The sequence below is a fragment of the Nannospalax galili genome, unplaced genomic scaffold (assembly GCF_000622305.1).
Source record: "Nannospalax galili isolate Female #2095 unplaced genomic scaffold, S.galili_v1.0 scaffold718, whole genome shotgun sequence".
NCBI lineage: Eukaryota > Metazoa > Chordata > Mammalia > Rodentia > Spalacidae > Nannospalax > Nannospalax galili.
In genome coordinates this window covers 59808-78962 of record NW_008341417.1, presented here as the reverse complement: position 1 = coordinate 78962, position 19155 = coordinate 59808, and the positions used below count along the sequence as shown (strand labels likewise).

Sequence of the window (19155 nt, the reverse complement as noted above, 5' to 3'; positions counted from 1 at the left end):
AGTCTTTGCAGGCAGTTTGCCTGGTCTGTGGCTCTTCCAGGCAGATCAGCTGCTCTTTGCTTCTTTCGGGCAACTTGGCTTGTCTGAGAGTCTTAGGGTTTGTGGAGAGGGAAGAGCCTAGTAAACTTGGTCAATTTTAGGGTCTTCCTAAAGCTATTGAGTTGTTTATTTCCTGAGTTAAGGAATCAGTCCATTCATTATGGATGTAGATAGAGAGACGCAATAAACTAAAAATAGAGCTTCCCTGTAATCTACTATATCACTCCTGGTTGCTTACTGAAAGAACATATCAAAGTCAACATACAGCAGAGGTAACATCATATTCACCTTTATTGCAGCACCATTACTCACAGATCTTAGACTAACTTTTCCTGGTGACATAGACTAATGCCTCTTCACCCAGCAAAGCCCAACAAGATAGGAAAGTACTTTTGCACCAAAGTCCGACTTGGCAAACCAGTAAGTTTAAGCACAGAAGACAAGTACCTCTCATTTCACCTCTCACTGAAATGTCTGCCAGGGCAATTAACTGATAAGAACTTCATTGACTGTGCAGAGGTTGGAATGGTGCAAGTCCAGAGGGTGATTATAATTTGTCTGGGGCTATATTTAGCATGTTTAGTAGCTAAATATAGTCTACATGTCTTCTTTGTAACCTGCATAAATTTGTCCAGATAAGTGCTATCATCAGCTGGGTTGTAGACTGAAAACTGTAGCTGACACAAAAGAGAAGCTGGGGCTTGAGAGATGGCACCGTGTGTAAGAGCACTGACTGCTTTTGCAGAGGACTTGGGTTCGATTCCTAGCACCCACATGGTGGCTACCAACCATCCAGTTGGTTCCCAGTTCCAGGGGATCTGACACCTCCTTCTGACTTCCATGGGCATTGCAGGACACGGGTGCACTTATATACATTCAGGCAATACACTCATATACATAAAATAAACATAATAAAATATTTTAAAAACAGAAAGAATTTTTTTTTTCATTTAGAATGTTACCAGAGAAGTGATCTTTAAGGGTTACCATCTCATATTTTTAAATATTATGAATTCATGGGTGCGTGACAGTAGGCATCCACAATCCAGGTGGAAAAACCTATCTGAAGAATTTTTCTTTACTAAAGCCTAACTCAAATCTTCTTTCACAGACTTTGGAGTAAGGAACAGTTGTTTGAAAGTCTATACCTACAATCAGTTATTCTGTGTCTGTAAGAGGGGGAAGATGACTTGAAAAAAATAAAGGGTGAATTCTCTCCCACCTAAGAAAAGATAATGTCATGATTGACATTTCCCATTAAAGACCACATTTTATCCACCGGCTTATCGTGGGCCGGGTTCAAGCACAATACATAAAAAAATTCAAGTATTTTCTTTTTAAGACCTGGGTGGACTAACACAGTCCAGTCTTCTAACACCTCAGTAAGACAAAAGGAACGTATATAAGAACATGTTCTGTATCTTCTTTGTCTTGCCCTTCAGAGCATCTTCTGAAGATTGTCCCCCATTTTTCCTTCCTTGCCTCATGAGCGGCATAAGGAAATGAGGGGTTCTTTGGCATAGTCCATCTTATCAATGGACACCAGAGTTACACGGATCCTACTCTTCCTCATTAGTGACAATGAGGAAGGAAGCCCATCAGACTAATTGCTCTGAGGTATATGACTCTGTATGACTTTAATACACTGTGAATTCAGTGATTCATCCACATTTTGTCTGGTTAATGTTATCCTGTCCACATCTTCAAAAAAAAATCTCGAGAAATATTCACTTCATGTACCAGGGAACTTAGCCAACTTCTAATGATTGCATGAGTTTGGGAGGGGCTTATCACCACTGTGGGTTGTGCATCCAATATTTACATTAAATATTCCCTTTCACTCTCTTGACATCTATAACCATCCACAGCATATTAGGCTTCTCACTCTAGATAGGAGGAAAGCATGAAAGCACTCGATAAATTCCCCATTCAAAGCAGGGAATTTGTAATTTACCACAGGTGACTTGGATTCATCTCGCTATTTTATAGACTATGAACATAGAAAATTATTTTTTAAATCTCTAAAAGCACTCAGATACTGATAACAGAAGAATGCTCTTTTTCTTGCCTGTCTATACTACAGCAGCTGGAAAGTGAAAGTAAAAGAAGCTACTCAGTGCATGATGGTGCAGAAAGAAATGCAGACAAGCGTGGAGCAGTGGGGGCTCCGTGGGAGAACATTCTATCTGAGCTAGAGAAAAACAGGCCTGCCTGGATTTGACAGGCCAGAAAAGCAGGCATTAGGATCCAGTGGGGTCAGTCTCTCCAATTTTAATGATGGCATTAGCCAAAATGGTGATCTATTCCTATGGTTACCACCCTCCTTGTAGCAGCATAGCCCAAGTTGGTGGCCAAGTCAGATGGTTTCCTCCAACTTGTGAAGTCACTGGGCAAGATGGTGTCAAATCCATAAGGTTACCTTTTATCTGTGTTGATCTCGACTCCATGATATAATAGGCTCATAGCTCCTCAGGACATGAGTCCCCAGGGAATCTGTGCATCTGGGAGATTAAACGTGGACAGCCATGCTTTTCACATAAAAAAAAAAATCAGAGTTAGGTTACTATGAAGATAGAAGGAGATCGTACAAGTGGGGTAAGAGAGAGTGCCACAGGTACTCGTGCCCAAAATAGCAAAGTGAAGAAACACAGCAAGGATTTACATGGTCTCAACCTAAGGAACGGAGTTCCGGGTTTTAGCTTACTTGCTGTTGCTGTGATTAAAAATCCTGATCAAAATCAGTCTGATGTACAAAAGAATTTCTTACCTCTTACACTTTCAGTCATAATTCATCCTCGAGTGGTGGAGAGGAAGGAACTGCAGTCATGAGACCAAAGCAGAAACTGTGGAGGCGCCCTGTGTGCTGGCTCACTCACTGGGTCACTCATAGAATCACCCTTAGCTAGCTTTCCTATACAGTTCATGGCCTCCAGTCAAAGGATGGCTTTGTCTACAGGATTCTGGACCCACCTGCATGTATTACTAATCAGGAAAATCCCCACAGACATGCATGCATACAGCTAATCTGATGTAGGAAATTCCTCAATTGAGGCTTCTCCTCTCAGATGGCTGTAGGCTGTATCAAGTTGACAATTGAGGGTGACCAGTTCAATATGTCTCATCACCAGCTGTAACTGAGAACATCAGATGATGTCATCTGGGTCTTGTTTTGATCTCCACTCAGATCCTAGGTACAGGCTACTGCTGGTAAAGAAATTCATGGAAGAATCTGGGGGATATGAAATGCAGCCAACATGGGCAGGTGCTGCTCTTGCTTTGGGTGCACATGGAGAAACCTGGAAGGAGCAGGTAACCATGGTGCCACTTTGTCCCTTCCAAGCACGGCTGAACTCACACAGATCTGTGACCCCCTGTGTTAGTGAGAACTCAAGTCCCTTGGTAAACCAACTTGTTAGAAATAGACTGTCTCTCATTTAAAACCTTGGCATACTTGTGCGGTGGCTTTGCCCAGTTAGAAAAGCAACTGCCTTTGGACTGCTTGGTGCCTGCAAGCCTATCTGCACCAAGCCTATCTGTTTTCTTTCCTCCTGGTCTGTGTGTCAGTAAGTAAATTATTTCATATATTCTGGGACGCCCCACATTCTCTTCAACATCTTAGCCTCCTGTGACCTTCCTTGTTATTGGCATCAGAGTTTGGACCGCCCATGTGACATAGATATCAGGATGCAACTATAGGGTAGAACACTGAGACAAGTTGGGATGCAATCCTGCACTGCTGGGAAAGATTCCTGAGGTCTTCAAAGACACTCTGTAGTGCAGTACTGCTAGAAAAGTAAACTGGATGACTTTGACAGTGCTAAGACTGGTCATTAGGATACGTTGTGATGAGATATCAAATGTGTGAATTATCAGAGCTGAGAAAGAAACTAGAAGTTTGGGTGTGTGATGTAGGGCATGAGAGCATGAAGACCCTTTTATCATCAGTGAGGCACACTGCAGGGAATGTGCACAGAATTTGCTGCAGGCCAGGCTGTGAGATGGAGACACCTGCACCTAGGATGAAATTGTCAGAATGCAGTCATAGAACATAGGTCCTATACACCTTAAACTATGACCGAATGGCAGAATCTAGGAAAGCAATATAAATAGAACCAGTGGGAGCCAGTCACTGCTTGATTAATGTGCCTCTGAGATGAGGGGTCAGATGAAGTCTCACTAACAAAGGAGGAGATAGAGGAATTAGCCTTCATTAAAACCCACCTCTCTGGAAGGCACTGCCTACAATTCCTGAGACCACAGAATCAGATGCTTGACAATGAGCTGTGTGAGGGTTGGCCTGAGCATACCTGCCATGGACCATTGCTGGCAAATTGCCAGAAATAGTGACTAAGTGGGCTTCATAAGGTATTTTGTGAGTTGGAAATGTTCTATACTCCCCAAATGTAAGCAATTCCCTTAGGTGGTTGTCTTGAGATGTAGCTAGTGTCCTGTACTAGGAAAAATGGACCTTGATAAGTGGCTTAAGTGCATAGAGCTCTCAAAATATGAACAAGTTTGTTGGGCATTGGTGAATGTCTGCTTTCAGTGGTTAATTATGTACTAAGGTTGGCTATTTTATGAGGGCTATCAGTCTGGGTCTACCCACACAAGTGCTGCTAATTCTAAGAAGGGTAGTCTATGTGTGCCAATATTGGTTGCCTGGGGGATATGCCAATATATCATGATGAACGCATAACCCTACAATGTTTTCCATGTGACTAGTACAAAGGTGGATGGTACTTGGCTAGATAAAAGTATCTCAAGTTCTGAATGATCATAGATGCCAACCCACAATACTTTACCCAGAAAAACTGTCTAGCACAGCTGAAGGAGAAAATAAACTTCCCTGACAGAAATTTGCTGAAAGAATTCATGTCTAACAAACCAGCCATACAGAAAAGACTCAATATAATACAAAGAACTGAAGAAAAGAATGACCATACAAAAGGGGGTACAGAAAGAAAACAAATGACGGTATATTTTCAGAAACACAGAATAGGACTAAGAGCACAACCAGAAAATAAAACGACAGTGACATTTTTCAATAATAACTGTAAATATCAATCGCCTCATCTCTCTAGTCAAAAGACAGAGGCTAGTTGAATGGATTAAGAAACAAACAAAACTTATCTTTTTCTTGTCTGCAAGAAACTTATCTTACCTTCAAGGATAAACATCACCTTAGATTGAAAGGATGGAAAAAATATTCCAAGCAAATGACACTGAGAATCAAGCAGGCATTGTGATTCTATTATCTGACAAAATATACAACTATAAACATAATAATTTATATAAATGGACTTACAGACAAAAATCATATGATCATCTCAATAGATGCAGAAAAGGCCTTTAACAAGATCTAACATGCATGCATAATAAAAGTCCTAGGCTGGGCGTGGTGACGCACTCCTTTATTCCCAGCACTCAGGAGGCAGAGGCAGGCAGATCTCTGTGAGTTCAAGGCCAGCCTGGTCTACATAGTGAGTTTCTGGACAGCTGGGGCCACAGGGAGACTCTGTCTCAAAAAGACCAAAAAATAAAGTTCTAGAGAGAACTGGACTGGAAAGAACACATTTCAACACAGTTAAAGCTTATAACAACAAGCCCACAGCCCCCATCATTCTAAATGGAGAAAAACTTGAAGCATTCCCATTAAAATAAAAAGCCAGACAAAACTGTTCACTTTCCCCACTCCTTCTCAATGTGCTTGAAACTCTAGCTAGAGCAATAGCACAAGAGAGCAAAATTAAAGGGATACTAATTGGAAAAGTAGAGGTCAAATTATACCTATCTGCAGATGATATGTTATCATATGTAAGAGGTCCCCAAAATTCCACCAGAAAACTTCTAGAAAGATCAAGACTTTCAACAAAGTGGCAGGATACAAAATCATATTACAAAAATCAGCATTCTTTCTGTATACCAATAAGAAGCAATAAGAGAAAGAGTTTATGAAAACACTCCCATTCACAACAGCCACAAAAAATGTCTAGGAATAAACCTAACCAATGACATTAATGTCTTCAGATATAGGGTTATATGGACTGTAGTGGAAGTTTGACCACTTCCTCCAGTATTTATTTTCCTTTCATTTATTTCTTGTGCCATATTTCTCTGTCTAGATATGCAAGTACAGTATTGAATAGGTGTGGTAAAAGTGGAGATCCTTACAGCATTACTGATTTTAGAGGAAATACTTTCCATTTTCCCTCATTCAGTATAATATTTTTTCTGGGTTGGTTGCGTATAGCTATTATTTTTTCGAGGTGTAATCTCTGATCCTATTAATATGCTGCACTAGATTTACTGATTTGCAAATATTGAGTCATCATTATAGTCCTTGAATGAAACCAACTTGATCATGGTGCATGATTTTTACTGAAGGGCAGGGCAGAGTCTCCCTATAACCCCAGTTAGCCTAGAACTCACTATGTAGACCAGGATGGCCTTGATCTCACAGAGATATGACAGCCTCTGCCTCCTGAGTGCTGGGATTAAAGACATGCGCAATGACGCCCTGAGGTGCATAATTTTTTTAATCTGCTGTTGAATTTGATTTATAAGCATTTCGTTAAGAATTTTTGTGTCTATTTGTTCAAGTATTTTGGTCTGTATTTTTCTTTTTAAAAATGTTTACTTGCTTACTTTTTAAATCAGGGTAAGATATGATTCATAGCATTGAGTCTAAATACACTGGGCTCCCTTTCCATTTCATGGAATAGCCTGAGGAGCACTTGCATTATTTCTTTACAGCATGACTCCATCCAGCCTCAGGTCCTTTGAGGGTCTGTGCCTCATGGGTCACATGGGCTTGGAAGGAGCCCTGGCTCCTTTCTTTTACCAGTTCTGTGTATGTGAAAATCAGTCACAGGTCCTGCTTGACCATGGTTGGCTTCATTTGGAAGCATGGAGGAAATGTTTTCTCTGTGTTGAGCCCCGTCCTCTTTGTAGACTGAACACTGGTTCAAGTCCATCTGGTGGGAACTCCATGACCTCCCTGAACAAGAGGACAGATGACTCATCACAGTTACAGGACATTTTGAGAGATGCTCCATAGTCTCCTGGAACTTAGTTGACCTTGGAGGGCAAGGAGCAAAAACTTCCCTTTAGGTCTCTCTGACCAGATTAGTATAGGACTCAAAGTATGGTTGTTAAACATCCAAGAAGGTTAGTTATACCAGTATGCTACTTTAATTACCATATGCTATGTAGATAAAGCTTGGGAAAAGTGTTCTCAGATAAACCTTGACTAGACATATACTTTGTTCTTTAAATTAGTTGACTAAACTATGACCTTAGAAATTTTATCATTGTATGTGTATTATTTTTGTCTCATACTTTATACATCATAACAAACCTACATAGACCTTCATCACTTGCTTAGGCTTTCTCCTTTTTTCTATTTTGGAAAACATCTCCATTGCCATATCCTTTTAACATCTTTTACAGTCACATTTTCTTTTTAAATATTTATGAGACATAATAACATTAACAAATAAATTTTCCATCTGTTGTGATCATTCTTTTCCTGGGGATAGTAAGCAATGTTTATCCCCTTCTAAGGTACTAGTGTCAAACCAATGTTTGATTAAAGTTCTCCTGGGGAATCAATGAATTTACTGAGCTTACTTAGAGAGATGACTGAGGGGTTGCTGAGGTGTATGAGTGACCTGAGCATGTCCTTTTTGTTCAATTTTGGTAGTTCAATGTGTGCAGAACTATACTAATTTCTTTTGATTCTTTAGTTTACTGAAGTGTTCAAAATGAACCCAAATGATCTTAATAAATACCATCTGCTTGAAAATATCCATTAGCTTTAATTACTGTGTCTTTAAGTTTTCATTTTGTATGAATGTATCAGTCTGTTTAATATATTAAACTTTTTTGCTTCTCTCATTCTTTATACTGTTCTTTTCTGCTGTGTTTCATTAATTTCATATGTGGTTTTGTGATGTCTTTACTTCCGTTGGTTTTGGCTTTGGTTCATCATTTTTTTTCTAAGACACTGAGGAGCATCATTACTTTGTGCGTAGCAATTCAGAGATACAAGTATCTATCTAAGAAGAACTATCTACCTACCACTTCTTTTTGGTAACAAAATGTGTTTATTTTTACTTATTTTTTGTAGAAAAAATATTTCCAGATATAGAAGCTGGCATCAACAGATTTTTCTCCTTATTTGGCACTTTGAAACATGCTGTTCTCTTGTTCTGTGCTGTTTCATTTGTCTGTTTCTGATGACATGTTGGTAGGAATTCGTATCTTATCTCCATATATATTAACATTCTTTCATCCTCTGTTTCTAGATACTTTTACATTATTCTTAGTAATTTGAGAAGATATATTTGGTTTAGTTTTCTTTTTATTTTGGTTCAGATTTATTGAGCTTCTAGGCTCTGTGAGCTTGTCATTTTAAGAGAATTTGTGGGTGCTAAGATGGCTCTGTAGGTTAAGATACTGATCACCTGAGTTTGATTCCTGGAACCCACATGATGGAAGGAGAGAACAAGTCTCACCACTTGTCCTCTGACCTCCACAAGCACACCATGGCGAACACTTGCGCACACACACACACACACACACACACACACACACACACACACACAAAGGAAGGAGGGAACAACAGAGAAATGGGAAGAAGGATGAAAAGGAGGTGCCAGTGCATAGCATGGTCCAGAACCATAAGAAAGAAAAAAGAGAAAGAAGCAAGCAAGCAAAAAAGAAAAAGAAAAAGAAAAAGTAGTATGAAGACCAAGCTATCTCTTCCTCACATGCTCACTAGGCGCTTGTGTACCACATAGTCACCATATATACACATCTGTCATAGAGAACTCTTTAATGTAAAGGGGGAGAGCCCTGTCAGGCACACAGTGGAAGTCCCAAAAATGTTGCCTTTTTCTAACTTTGTTTCCCAGGAAGACAGCAATCACTCTTGAAAGCTTGTTTACAGAACAGGAACTCCAGTGCCCTTGGTGCTCTCACAAACCCCAGAGCCACACTGTGTCCCAGAAGGAAGGACTTTCTCAATGAGCAACCTCTCTTAACCTGTCCTGCAATGCTGGAAGTGGGTTCCCCCTGGAATCCAGATCCTGGCACCCCCACAGGCAAAGTGAACCTGAGCTCTTGGACAGCAGACTTGACAGAGAGCCCTGGTCAGGGGCAGGGAAGCTAGCAGCAGAAGAGACTGGGTAAAACTGGGCAGGGGCTAGTCTTAGAGCACAGTTCAGGCATCACCAGGAGCACAGTACTGTGGAGCAGCTAAGTTGACAAAAAAGACATGGGGCGGGCCAGGAGGGACAGAAGCGATTCAATTGGACAGAGGACACTGGAGAAGGGCGTGGCCTGGAAGAGACAGGAAGGGACTTAAAGGCGGGGCCGGCGCTGCTGGGAGCACAGACTGACTAGGGCGACCATCACCTGCTCAGACCCTCATTCCCTAGAAGAGCCTGCAGGGGTCCCAGCCATGCTCCAGGCTGCAGGCTCCTTGGTGGCCGCCTTCTGGGCAGAGCTCCATCCCAGGACTCTGCTGCTGGCTGCTGTCACTTTCCTGTTCCTTATTGATTTCCTCAAAAGGCGGCGCCCAAAGAACTACCCTCCAGGGCCTTGGCGCCTGCCCTTCCTGGGAAACATGTTCCAGGTGGATTTAGAGCAGCCACACATTGCCATTCAGCAGGTAGGAATGGGGGAGGGTCCTGTGTCCTGACCCCAGTCCTGAACTGCAGAACCTGGGACATTCTGGAGGGCCAGGGGGCAGAAGGACCCCCTAAATTGTCTGATGCTGGCAGCCTGCTAACCCAGCCAATAGAGCGAGTTTGTAATCTTGTGCCCTCCTTTAAGAGATAAGATGTTAAACTTCCAAACTGCTGGTTTTCCAGTCCTTCTATGAACTACTTCCAGTTCTGCTCTTCTTGACTGGAGTTCTCTATAAACTCCACTCCCTCTTCCTGAGCTTTGTTATGTTCTCCTACATCCTTGTCTAGATAGTGAATTCTTCGACCTTTTTTACTACTATTATTATTCCTGTCTCTTTCTATGAAGAAGGAAGATAGAACATTTCTATTTACTTACAGATAAGGGTTAGCTTGTGGTTTTGTTGCTGTGTTTTCTTTTGCTTTTTCTGTTTTCAAGTTTACATTTCCCACTTCTTTTGTGCTTTTTGGAAACTTTAAGTAATTCCAGTTTTAGACACTGTCATTCTTTTGAGCATCTCTTTTTATTCTTTCCAGTGGCTTCCTGTTTTCCTGGGACAGCTGGACGCTGACAGCACAGCTGTGACCTGTCATGGGTTGGGTCTTTGTGGTTTCCACTCTGCCTTCTCAGTGCTGTGCAGTACTGGAGCATATGAGCTCTCGACCTCCCTGCACTTCCCATGATGCTCTCACATCACTGCTGTGCTGTTGAGCTCTTCTCTTAGGGGGTGTTTATTTAGTTCATTGCAGTTATGTGTCCTAAAATTTGCCTTTGGTTTTTCTGTGTGTATTTTTTCTTTGTTATGACTTCTCATTATTTAGAATATTTTTATATCAGTTGCTTTAAAATCTCTCACTAATGTATAGTTCCAACATCTGTGCCATCACATTTAAATTGAGATTTGCCTGGTTTTTGGTGAGTAATCCTGCTAGATATCCTGTCAATCTGTCACGCTTATGCTGGACTCTATATATTTTACTTGCACAGAGAGCCTGTTGAGGTTCTGAATGCATCCTTTGGTGAACAGTGGTTCAAGCGTAAATTTTGAGTGTACAACCTCAGGAGTTGAGTCTGGGCCACCCCACTTTGTGTTTCTCACCCTCATGGGATTCCACACCACAGTCTCATCACCATGACTTCATAAGAAGGATGGATTTTACAGAGCACAGGACCCCATCAGAATAAGGCAACCACACCTAGCTACGTGGGGATAGAAGTTAGAGATCTGCCAGAATTTGCTCTATGGGGAAGGAATGTCCTTGTTCCTGCAGGAGAGTGGTGAAATTCAACCTGCCCCTAGACTCTCCTCCATCAACTTACAGCAGTTCAACTGTGTCACAATTTGGTTCATAGATTCATCTGAGGAGGGACACATATAGTGTGAATTCACAACACTGCACTCTGAAGTCCAGTACTGTACCCCTTATAGAGCTGAATACGTTCATGTTTCTTTATGGTGTTCCATGTCAGGACATAGGTATAGAAAGGTAAAGATATCTTTAGTGCTATTGGGTTGAAATTTCCTTGCTTTTGGTTTGAGAAAGTAAATTTTTTGCTAGAGTATTTGCAAACCCGTAAGAAGCCATTACATAATTTCTCCTATTCGAACCCCACTCAAACTTTGAGCTGTAACTAAGGAAGTTCACCTATTTCACCTGGTGATTAGATCATGGGCCCGCCCCTTTCAGAAGCTAGCCACTCTAAGAGGACAAACTGAAGTAGCTTTAGAAATCAGGCTACATGCTTCCTTTGCTCTCTGTGTAGGACAGAATTAAAAAGCCAAGCTGTGCCATGACTTACAGCCCCTAATTTATGGTCCTAACTCCTCCCTGCTCCCCCACAGAAAGGCTATTCCAGACTAGATAATGTGGTGTGAAACTTCCTTCCACCCTTTGAAAGGATATAAAGCCAGGTATTTTCCTGTGTTGGGGGAATTTCTCTGAAGGCTCCTCTCTGGGCCTATTGTCCCTGGTATGTATGCCTCTTTAAGCTGTTATCCTTGATGAACTTTCTCTAGTTGTTAAAGAACAGCCTATTTTCTCCCTTTAAGTCCCCAACATGTTGTCTCTGATATGATGTACTGTCCCTTTCTAATCTGTCCCACCTCAAGGCCTGATCACGTCTTCCCTGGTGCCGATGCCCCCTCTCCTAGTAGCGCTCATTTCTGGAGTTAGTTTATGACAGCTCTTTTCCTGAACTAGCCACTGCCATGTATTCTACAGACTCCTCAGCCCTGCCTCCCTTCTCACTTGTCCCTGAGCATCTGTTTCTTCAGGAGCCTGACCTCCCGCTCCTCTCAGGTGCTTCCTAACTTTCCCTCATCAAATACCTGACAGACACAGTGGCAATAAGATGAGTTTTGATCTGCGTGCTGCATGGACTGTGAACTTCTTGAAGTTAAGCACTTATTGAAGGCCTAGCACCTTGAATTGACCTTTGACTGGGTGGTGCTCTATAATGCAGCCTCCACCCCAGGAGAACACGGTAACTCTGTGCTCCTACCTATTCCTCAATCTTTATACCTGCATTGGATGATCCCATGGCCTCAGTACCTTGATCTTCATACTTCATATATTAAAAATGAGTCAACAAATCCTTATTACAAGGCCTAAACACCCATTTGGGAATTTGTCAAGATGAAATAAAATTTTTGCTAAATTTGTATGTACCTATTATTTCCATCTCAGAAGAAAATACAGATACTTATTGTCTCTGCCTTTACCAACAATACAGGACAGATTTTTCTAGAGATGAAAGAAGTTAGAAGAGGACTCTGAGTGAAAAAAAAAAGACTGAGTCTGGGTTCTTTCTTTAATGTGGCTGCAAAATTTTAGGATGAGTCAAAATCATTACATTTGCCTTGACAATGTTCACACAGGGCTAGGGCTCTGTGATTGATGTGGTAGGACACAAGATGGGGATGGGGTAGAGACCGCAGATACCTGGAGGGAGGGAGCCCTTCAGTTGACACCACTGCTGCAGCTAGAGAAGATACAGTCACACAAAAGGCAGAGGCAGGGTCTACACTGGGCTGACGTTTGAACACATGGGGGACAAAATTTGATACTACTGATCACACACAGTCAATCAGCCGTTATTTGCATACACTTGCACACTCTGCATCTTTTTATTTTATTATTTTGATTATATGTGTATGAATGTATTGCCTTCATGTATGTAAGTGTACACGTGCTGCACAGTGCCTATGGAGGTCAGAAGAGGGCATCAAATCACCTGAAACTGGACTTTCAGATGGTTGTTAGCTGTCATGTGGGTGCTGGGAACCAAACCTGGGTCCTCTGCATGAAGAGCCAGTGCTCTTAACTGCTGAGCATCTCTCCAGCCCCACATTCTGCATCTTCATGGGCAATGTCATTCACTCTCACCTTCTCCTTCCCTCAAAGTTTCTCCTCCTCATCTGCACTTCACTAAACCAAGGTCCTCTGGTTCTCTCAATGAAATGTCTTTGTCTTACATGGTATCTGGAAGATTCTATCAGGCAAGGACTTTGCCTTCTTGACGAATTTGCTTCACCTGCAATTTGTTTGTTTTTTTAGAAGGATAGAAAGTCCTAAGGTGGGGTGATTAAGAAGTCAATGAGACCTAGTCATTGTGGCTGTCTGTGTCTAGTGTCTTCTTGTCCTAGCTATCACCATGGTTTCTATTCCCCACCCTTTGCATGCATTGCTTTCAAAGAGATGTGGTGGGTGGTTGTGTGGCTTGTTGCCCAGAACCAGAAGACAGAGTGCCTTTCCCATTGCTGCTTTTAGTTTTCCCCACAGAACCTTTGAGAGAGGAATATTTTTTTCCTTTCAGAGCTGAAGGTCTAGGACTCAAACTACAGCAACTGTCCCCAGGGCCCATAGTTATTGAACCACAGAACCTCCATGCAGCACTACTGCAGAACCAAAGAGCGGTCTCCACATCTGGCCTCTGCTCTCTATTGCACTTTCTACGTCTAGCAGGGTTTGGGGAGAGCACTTTGTGGAGAGCACTGTGGAGAGCATATACCAAATTGTTTAGTAAGAATGATGTGCTTTCCACAGTACTTGCGCAGACACATTGTCCTTTGGTCATTCAAATGTATACTATTTCCTACCCTCACTGGATTTAAGGATGCTTCACGTTAGAGATCTTGCTTTTTTGGTGCTTATTCCCTCATTCCCTAATCTAGAGACACATTCACGTTCATTTATATTGTCTGAACGTATGAATGAAAGTTTTATCAGGAAATTCACAATCCTAATGTGAACTGGAGGTAGTGGAACGGAGAAAAAAATTCAGAGACGTTCCCATTATACCAAGATGCTTCATGCCCACACACAAGTGCAGATACCCCTCAGTGTAAGTCCCATTAGTTACAGTGATACTTTCTGTGACTAGCAGATACTGAATAGAAGGCATATTATTCTCTGGATAAACATTTTGATTTACTAGAAACCCCATACAAGCTACACCAAGCATGCACAGACCCTCCTCGGCCTTCAGCAGGTCAGCTGAGCCATGTTCTTTGCCTTCACCAGAATTCAGGATGCTTCAGGTTCCAACCTTGTTCTGTTTATTGGTACTTAGAGCCTCATGCCTCCCTCTAGAGACACATGCGGGTAGAAGTATATGTGATTCATAACTCTGAACTCATTGGTGAATTTCTTTATGTAATTTATAATCCTGATGTGAACTGAAATTGAATTTAGTGCATAGGGTGAGAGACAAAATTTCAAAACTATGTCGACAGAATCAGATGTATTCTTCCACTCACATAATCCTACAGACCTCTCAGTATGATTCCTGTCAGCTGCATACATGCTGGACTCCCAGGCACACAGGCCCACTCTACTGTGTTCATTTAAATCTTTTTCAGCTTGTGAAGAAATATGGGAACGTTGTGAGCATGGATTTGGGTACCATGCCTTCAGTGGTTATAAGTGGACTGTCCTTAATCAAAGAAACCTTCACTCACTTGGACCAGAACTTCCTGAACCGCCCTGTCACCTTTAGCCGGGAGCATGTCTTTAGTAAAAATGGTAAGTTTCTGGAGCACCATAAGGTATGCATTCTCTTTTCATGGTATGCTAAAGGTGCCTCTGTGTATAACTAGCCAACATTCCTGCTAGCTGACAGCATCATGAAATGCCATCTTTAAAGGAAGCTGGATGCTGCATTTCCTGACTGAAAGCACTCATCAGAGGGCTCATAGTGTTATTCTTAACACAGTCTTGGGAAAAACCACATGCCTTGAGAAAAACAAACCTAGATGCTTTGGTGGGGAAGCAACGACACTCATCACAGCCAGAGTCACTGCTTTCATCTTCATTTTCCCATTTGAACCTCTGCCCTAGGAAGATGGCTACGAGTTGGCTTCCTTCTGCTGCTGCCTCTTCTCACTTAAAGGGTCCTGTACTCCATCATGAAAATGGCGCCACATAGGGATCTCTAGTCTTGTGGCAGTGTTAGAACAAGTTGACATGAACTTATCATTTAATAGTTGCATGTTTGAAAATCGAAGTTAGGATTTCACATGTATTAATGTAACATCGGTTATAATCTAGACATAATATCAGTTTTAGATGTTTCCTAATTACTCCTGGAATGAATTCATTAAGTTGTTACACCTCCATAGTATTATCTGCTAAGAGAAGCACAGCGCTCAGCCTGATATAACAATGTGAAAAAGAGATTTTTTAAAAAGACCTGTCGTTATGTAACACAGTCTATCCAGAGACAGACAGAATCAATTACCGATACCAGTTTAAACTCTGTAGTGTTATGTCAAGAGAAGAATGCATTTACCAAAGCTGTCTAATGTTGTCTTGGGATTCAGGAATAGCTTGTATAAACAAATGATATTAATTTCATAGCATGAGGAAATAATGACTTAAAGGGGGATACAATATCCATGAAGGAACAAAAAAGGACAAGGGACATGTCTAGTTTTGCAAGCAGACTACTTAGAGAGATAGTTAAGTGATCAAGAAACTGGTGATCTGGCTCAGAAAGAGCCCAGCAAGTTCTTGCCAAAGAGGGCGGTTTTCATCCAAACAAGAAGAGAAGCCCTGGAATTTGTTGGGTAGAAAAGAAGATCATATGCTACATATTCTAATGTTCACTTAGGATACAATGTAGTGAATAGTGGAAAGCATGGCACAGCATTTTAAGTTAGAAAATGGGGAGTTTGAACACTCAGGGTTCCAGGAAATGAAAGTATATTAGATCAGGATAAGCAAACATGACATGACAGCTTACATACCAGGAGAATGGGCTGCTGAGGGGAGTCAGACTGGGGTACCTCCCATAGAGGTGAATGTTGCAGAGAGGAACTCTTAGAGGATAGAGGAACCTTGGTAGCTTGCTTATGCTGGGAATTCCAGGAATAAAATAATGAGTTCTGTTATGGATGGACTGAGTCTGAAATACCTGCAAAGTCAAGTAACCAAGACCACGTGAGGGGAAGATGAAATGTCTCTCTGCATTTCATGAGGATGGTGGAGGTAAAGGCCTCTGTTTGAAGGAATGGAGGATTGCTCTGAAAGTTTAGAACTAGAAAGGACCATGACATGCATGTGCCATGAAATACATACTGGCCTGCTGAGGATTCCTGATGTTCTGCTGCTTTGAATCTGTGTGTGTGGAGCATTCATCCTTCTCATCTTCTTTAGTTATTTCTTCATCCTCTAAAACCTCTTAGATAGGAACTCTCCTATAAGTTTTTTCTTTGTCTCCTTAAAATTATGGGCCTTCTTTTATTCATGAGTGCCCACGTGGTTATTAACCTGAACATCAGTAACTGAACTTATATGACAACTAATGAAAGTATGGATTTGAAACCAAGGAAACTTGAGTTTGAACACCTGGCTAGCTATCTTCTAACAATTTCTCCTTAATAAGTTATTTTAATCCCTTATCTTAGCTTTCATATCAATTAGAGTGGCTCTTGTATCGGTTAATAATAAGCTTGTAGAGTTTCTGAAAGTACTAAATTATATAATATGTAAGAAGTACTTAGTAAGTGAATGATGTTGCAAGCCACCAGGAGGTCCTACCCATTATGCCCATGTTTTAGGACCGTTTCTCTGCATAGTTATCAGGTCCCTTATAGACCTGCTCCTTTCCACCAGTACACATGTCCACACAGTGTAATTGTATTCCAGAATCACAATGCCGTAATGCTGAATCGGTGTTTTCCAGGACTGATCTTCTCCAATGGCCAGACGTGGAAGGAACAAAGAAGGTTCGCCCTGATGACACTGAAGAACTTTGGGTTAGGAAAGAAGAGCTTAGAGCAGCGCATTCAGGAGGAGGCCCACTATCTTGTGGAGGCCATAGAAGAGGAGAAAGGTGGGCATTTCCCAGAGTAGGTGCATATTGTTATGGCATGTTCTTTTATTGAACAGCTACTTACTAAGTGTGTGAATGCTGTCCTGCGCCCTACGAGGAACTGAAAATGTTAACAGCAAATATCTAACCATGACCCTGTCTACGAGTACTACAGCGGCATAGAGAGATCATAAGACACATTGCTGAATTTAAAGCCTAGGCATGGACAGAATCCTTGTTGCATGTCAGCCCCATGTAGGATGCTATGACTAGAGTCTCTTACATGGTTCTTTGTTTTCTGCACCATGTCAGTGGGGAATTCGGGGGCTCAAGGTCGATTATTCGTTTGTTTGGACTAGCTTTTGCCATGCCAAATTAATTCTTTAGGAAATGTAAATCAACAATGTTCAAAGAATTGACTCTTTTTCCCCACCTCCAGGACAGCCTTTTGACCCCCACTTCAAGATCAACAATGCAGTTTCCAATATCATTTGCTCTGTCACCTTTGGGGAGCGCTTTGATTACCAGGACAGTCGGTTTCAGGAGCTGCTGCGGTTACTGGATGAAGCCTTAGGTTTGGAATCATCTGTGCTAAGCCAGGTAAGGACTCTCCTTTCCCATGTCTTGGGAGGATATTTGATAGAGTCCAAATGAAGTATAGACAGATTCTTCCTTTTTTTAGGGCCTTTTGGAGATAGCTACGATGTCTTAAAGTTCATTTTAACACAAATATCCTAATTTATCTGTTGATACCAGTGTTCTTCATCATGTGACTCTCCTTTCCCATGTCTTGGGAGGATATTTGATAGAGTCCAAATGAAGTATGGACAGATTCTTCCATTTTTAGGGCCTTCTGGAGATAGCTATGATGTCTTAAAGTTCATTTTAACACAAACATCCTAATTTATCTGTTGATACCCGTGGTCTTCATCATGTGGAAATCTTACTATATACAAAGACATTCCTAATATTTAAAGTAAGTTTTAGTTTTTACATGATATCCACATATGTAGGAATACCAGTCTTTTATAAAGAATAACAGTAACACTGATGGTTTGCCTTTCTTTTCATATGCCTCTCGCTCCTGTCTTAGAGGCATCTTCTAAGCATAATTTATACTTCAGTTTATCTGAAATTATTTTTATGCTGCTCTTTGTTAACGATAGACTAGGATAGCATTGTCTAAATGTCTCACAGTTTGTTAAAATTTTCCCCATAGTTAGACTAATGAGTTGTTTTTAGGATTGCCATGCTATTAATGTGTGTGTGTGTGTGTGTGTGTGTGTGTGTATGTGAGCGCGCGTGTGTGTATTTGTGAGAGAGAGAGAGAAAGAGAGGTGAGAGAGGAGAGAGAGTTCTCTGTATATTCTACATATTAATCTTCTGCCAGATAAATGACAAATATTCCCATCCCCTCAATCTGTAAGCTCTCTTTTCATGCAATTGACAGATTACTTTGTTATAAAGAATTTTAAATACCTTTTTATTGAATATTTTCTGTATTTCATACAGAATATTTCAAATAATATTAATTATCTTTATACCCCCGTCCCCAATGGCACCCTCCCATGCACACCACCCCCCATTCGAGCCCATATACTCTGTCATCCCGGTTAAGGCCCACTGTGTTTTCAGTGTCCCCAGCCATTCCCCAGTGCCTTATAAAGAATTTTAAATACCTTTTTATTGAATATTTTCTGTATTTCATACAGAATATTTCAAATAATATTAATTATCTTTATACCCCCGTCCCCAATGGCACCCTCCCATGCACACCACCCCCCATTCGAGCCCATATACTCTGTCATCCCGGTTAAGGCCCACTGTGTTTTCAGTGTCCCCAGCCATTCCCCAGTGCCAGTTTGTCAGCTGAGTCTAGTCAGCCTATCTAGAGTCCCTTGTTTTAGGAAGATCAGCTCTTCTTCATCCAGCAGCAATTAGTTGCCAACTTTCCTTCAGATAAGATTGGGGTCTGCTCTTCATTTTCCCAGTTCTATGCTGGGTTGTTGTCTGCCTGAGTTTGATTGAGACTTGTGTATTCTGACACCATTGCCATCATATGAGCACGTTCCCTGGAGCTTGTAGGACTCTGTTTCCATATGGTCATGCACT

The 19155-nt window shown here is 41.4% G+C and overlaps 1 protein-coding gene across 1 annotated transcript in view; it reads left to right on the top strand.

Annotated features, from left to right (window-relative positions):
* The first annotated feature begins 9402 nt into the window (after positions 1–9402).
* The window catches only part of LOC103737136 (cytochrome P450 2J6), a 41872-nt gene continuing 32119 nt past the window's right edge, over positions 9403–19155 (top strand). The window contains exons 1-4 of the mRNA XM_008836851.3: positions 9403–9712; positions 14591–14753; positions 16915–17064; positions 17483–17643. Coding sequence (XP_008835073.1) covers positions 9503–9712; positions 14591–14753; positions 16915–17064; positions 17483–17643 — 684 coding nt within the window. The 5' untranslated portion in view covers positions 9403–9502. The remainder of the gene's footprint in view (positions 9713–14590; positions 14754–16914; positions 17065–17482; positions 17644–19155) is intronic.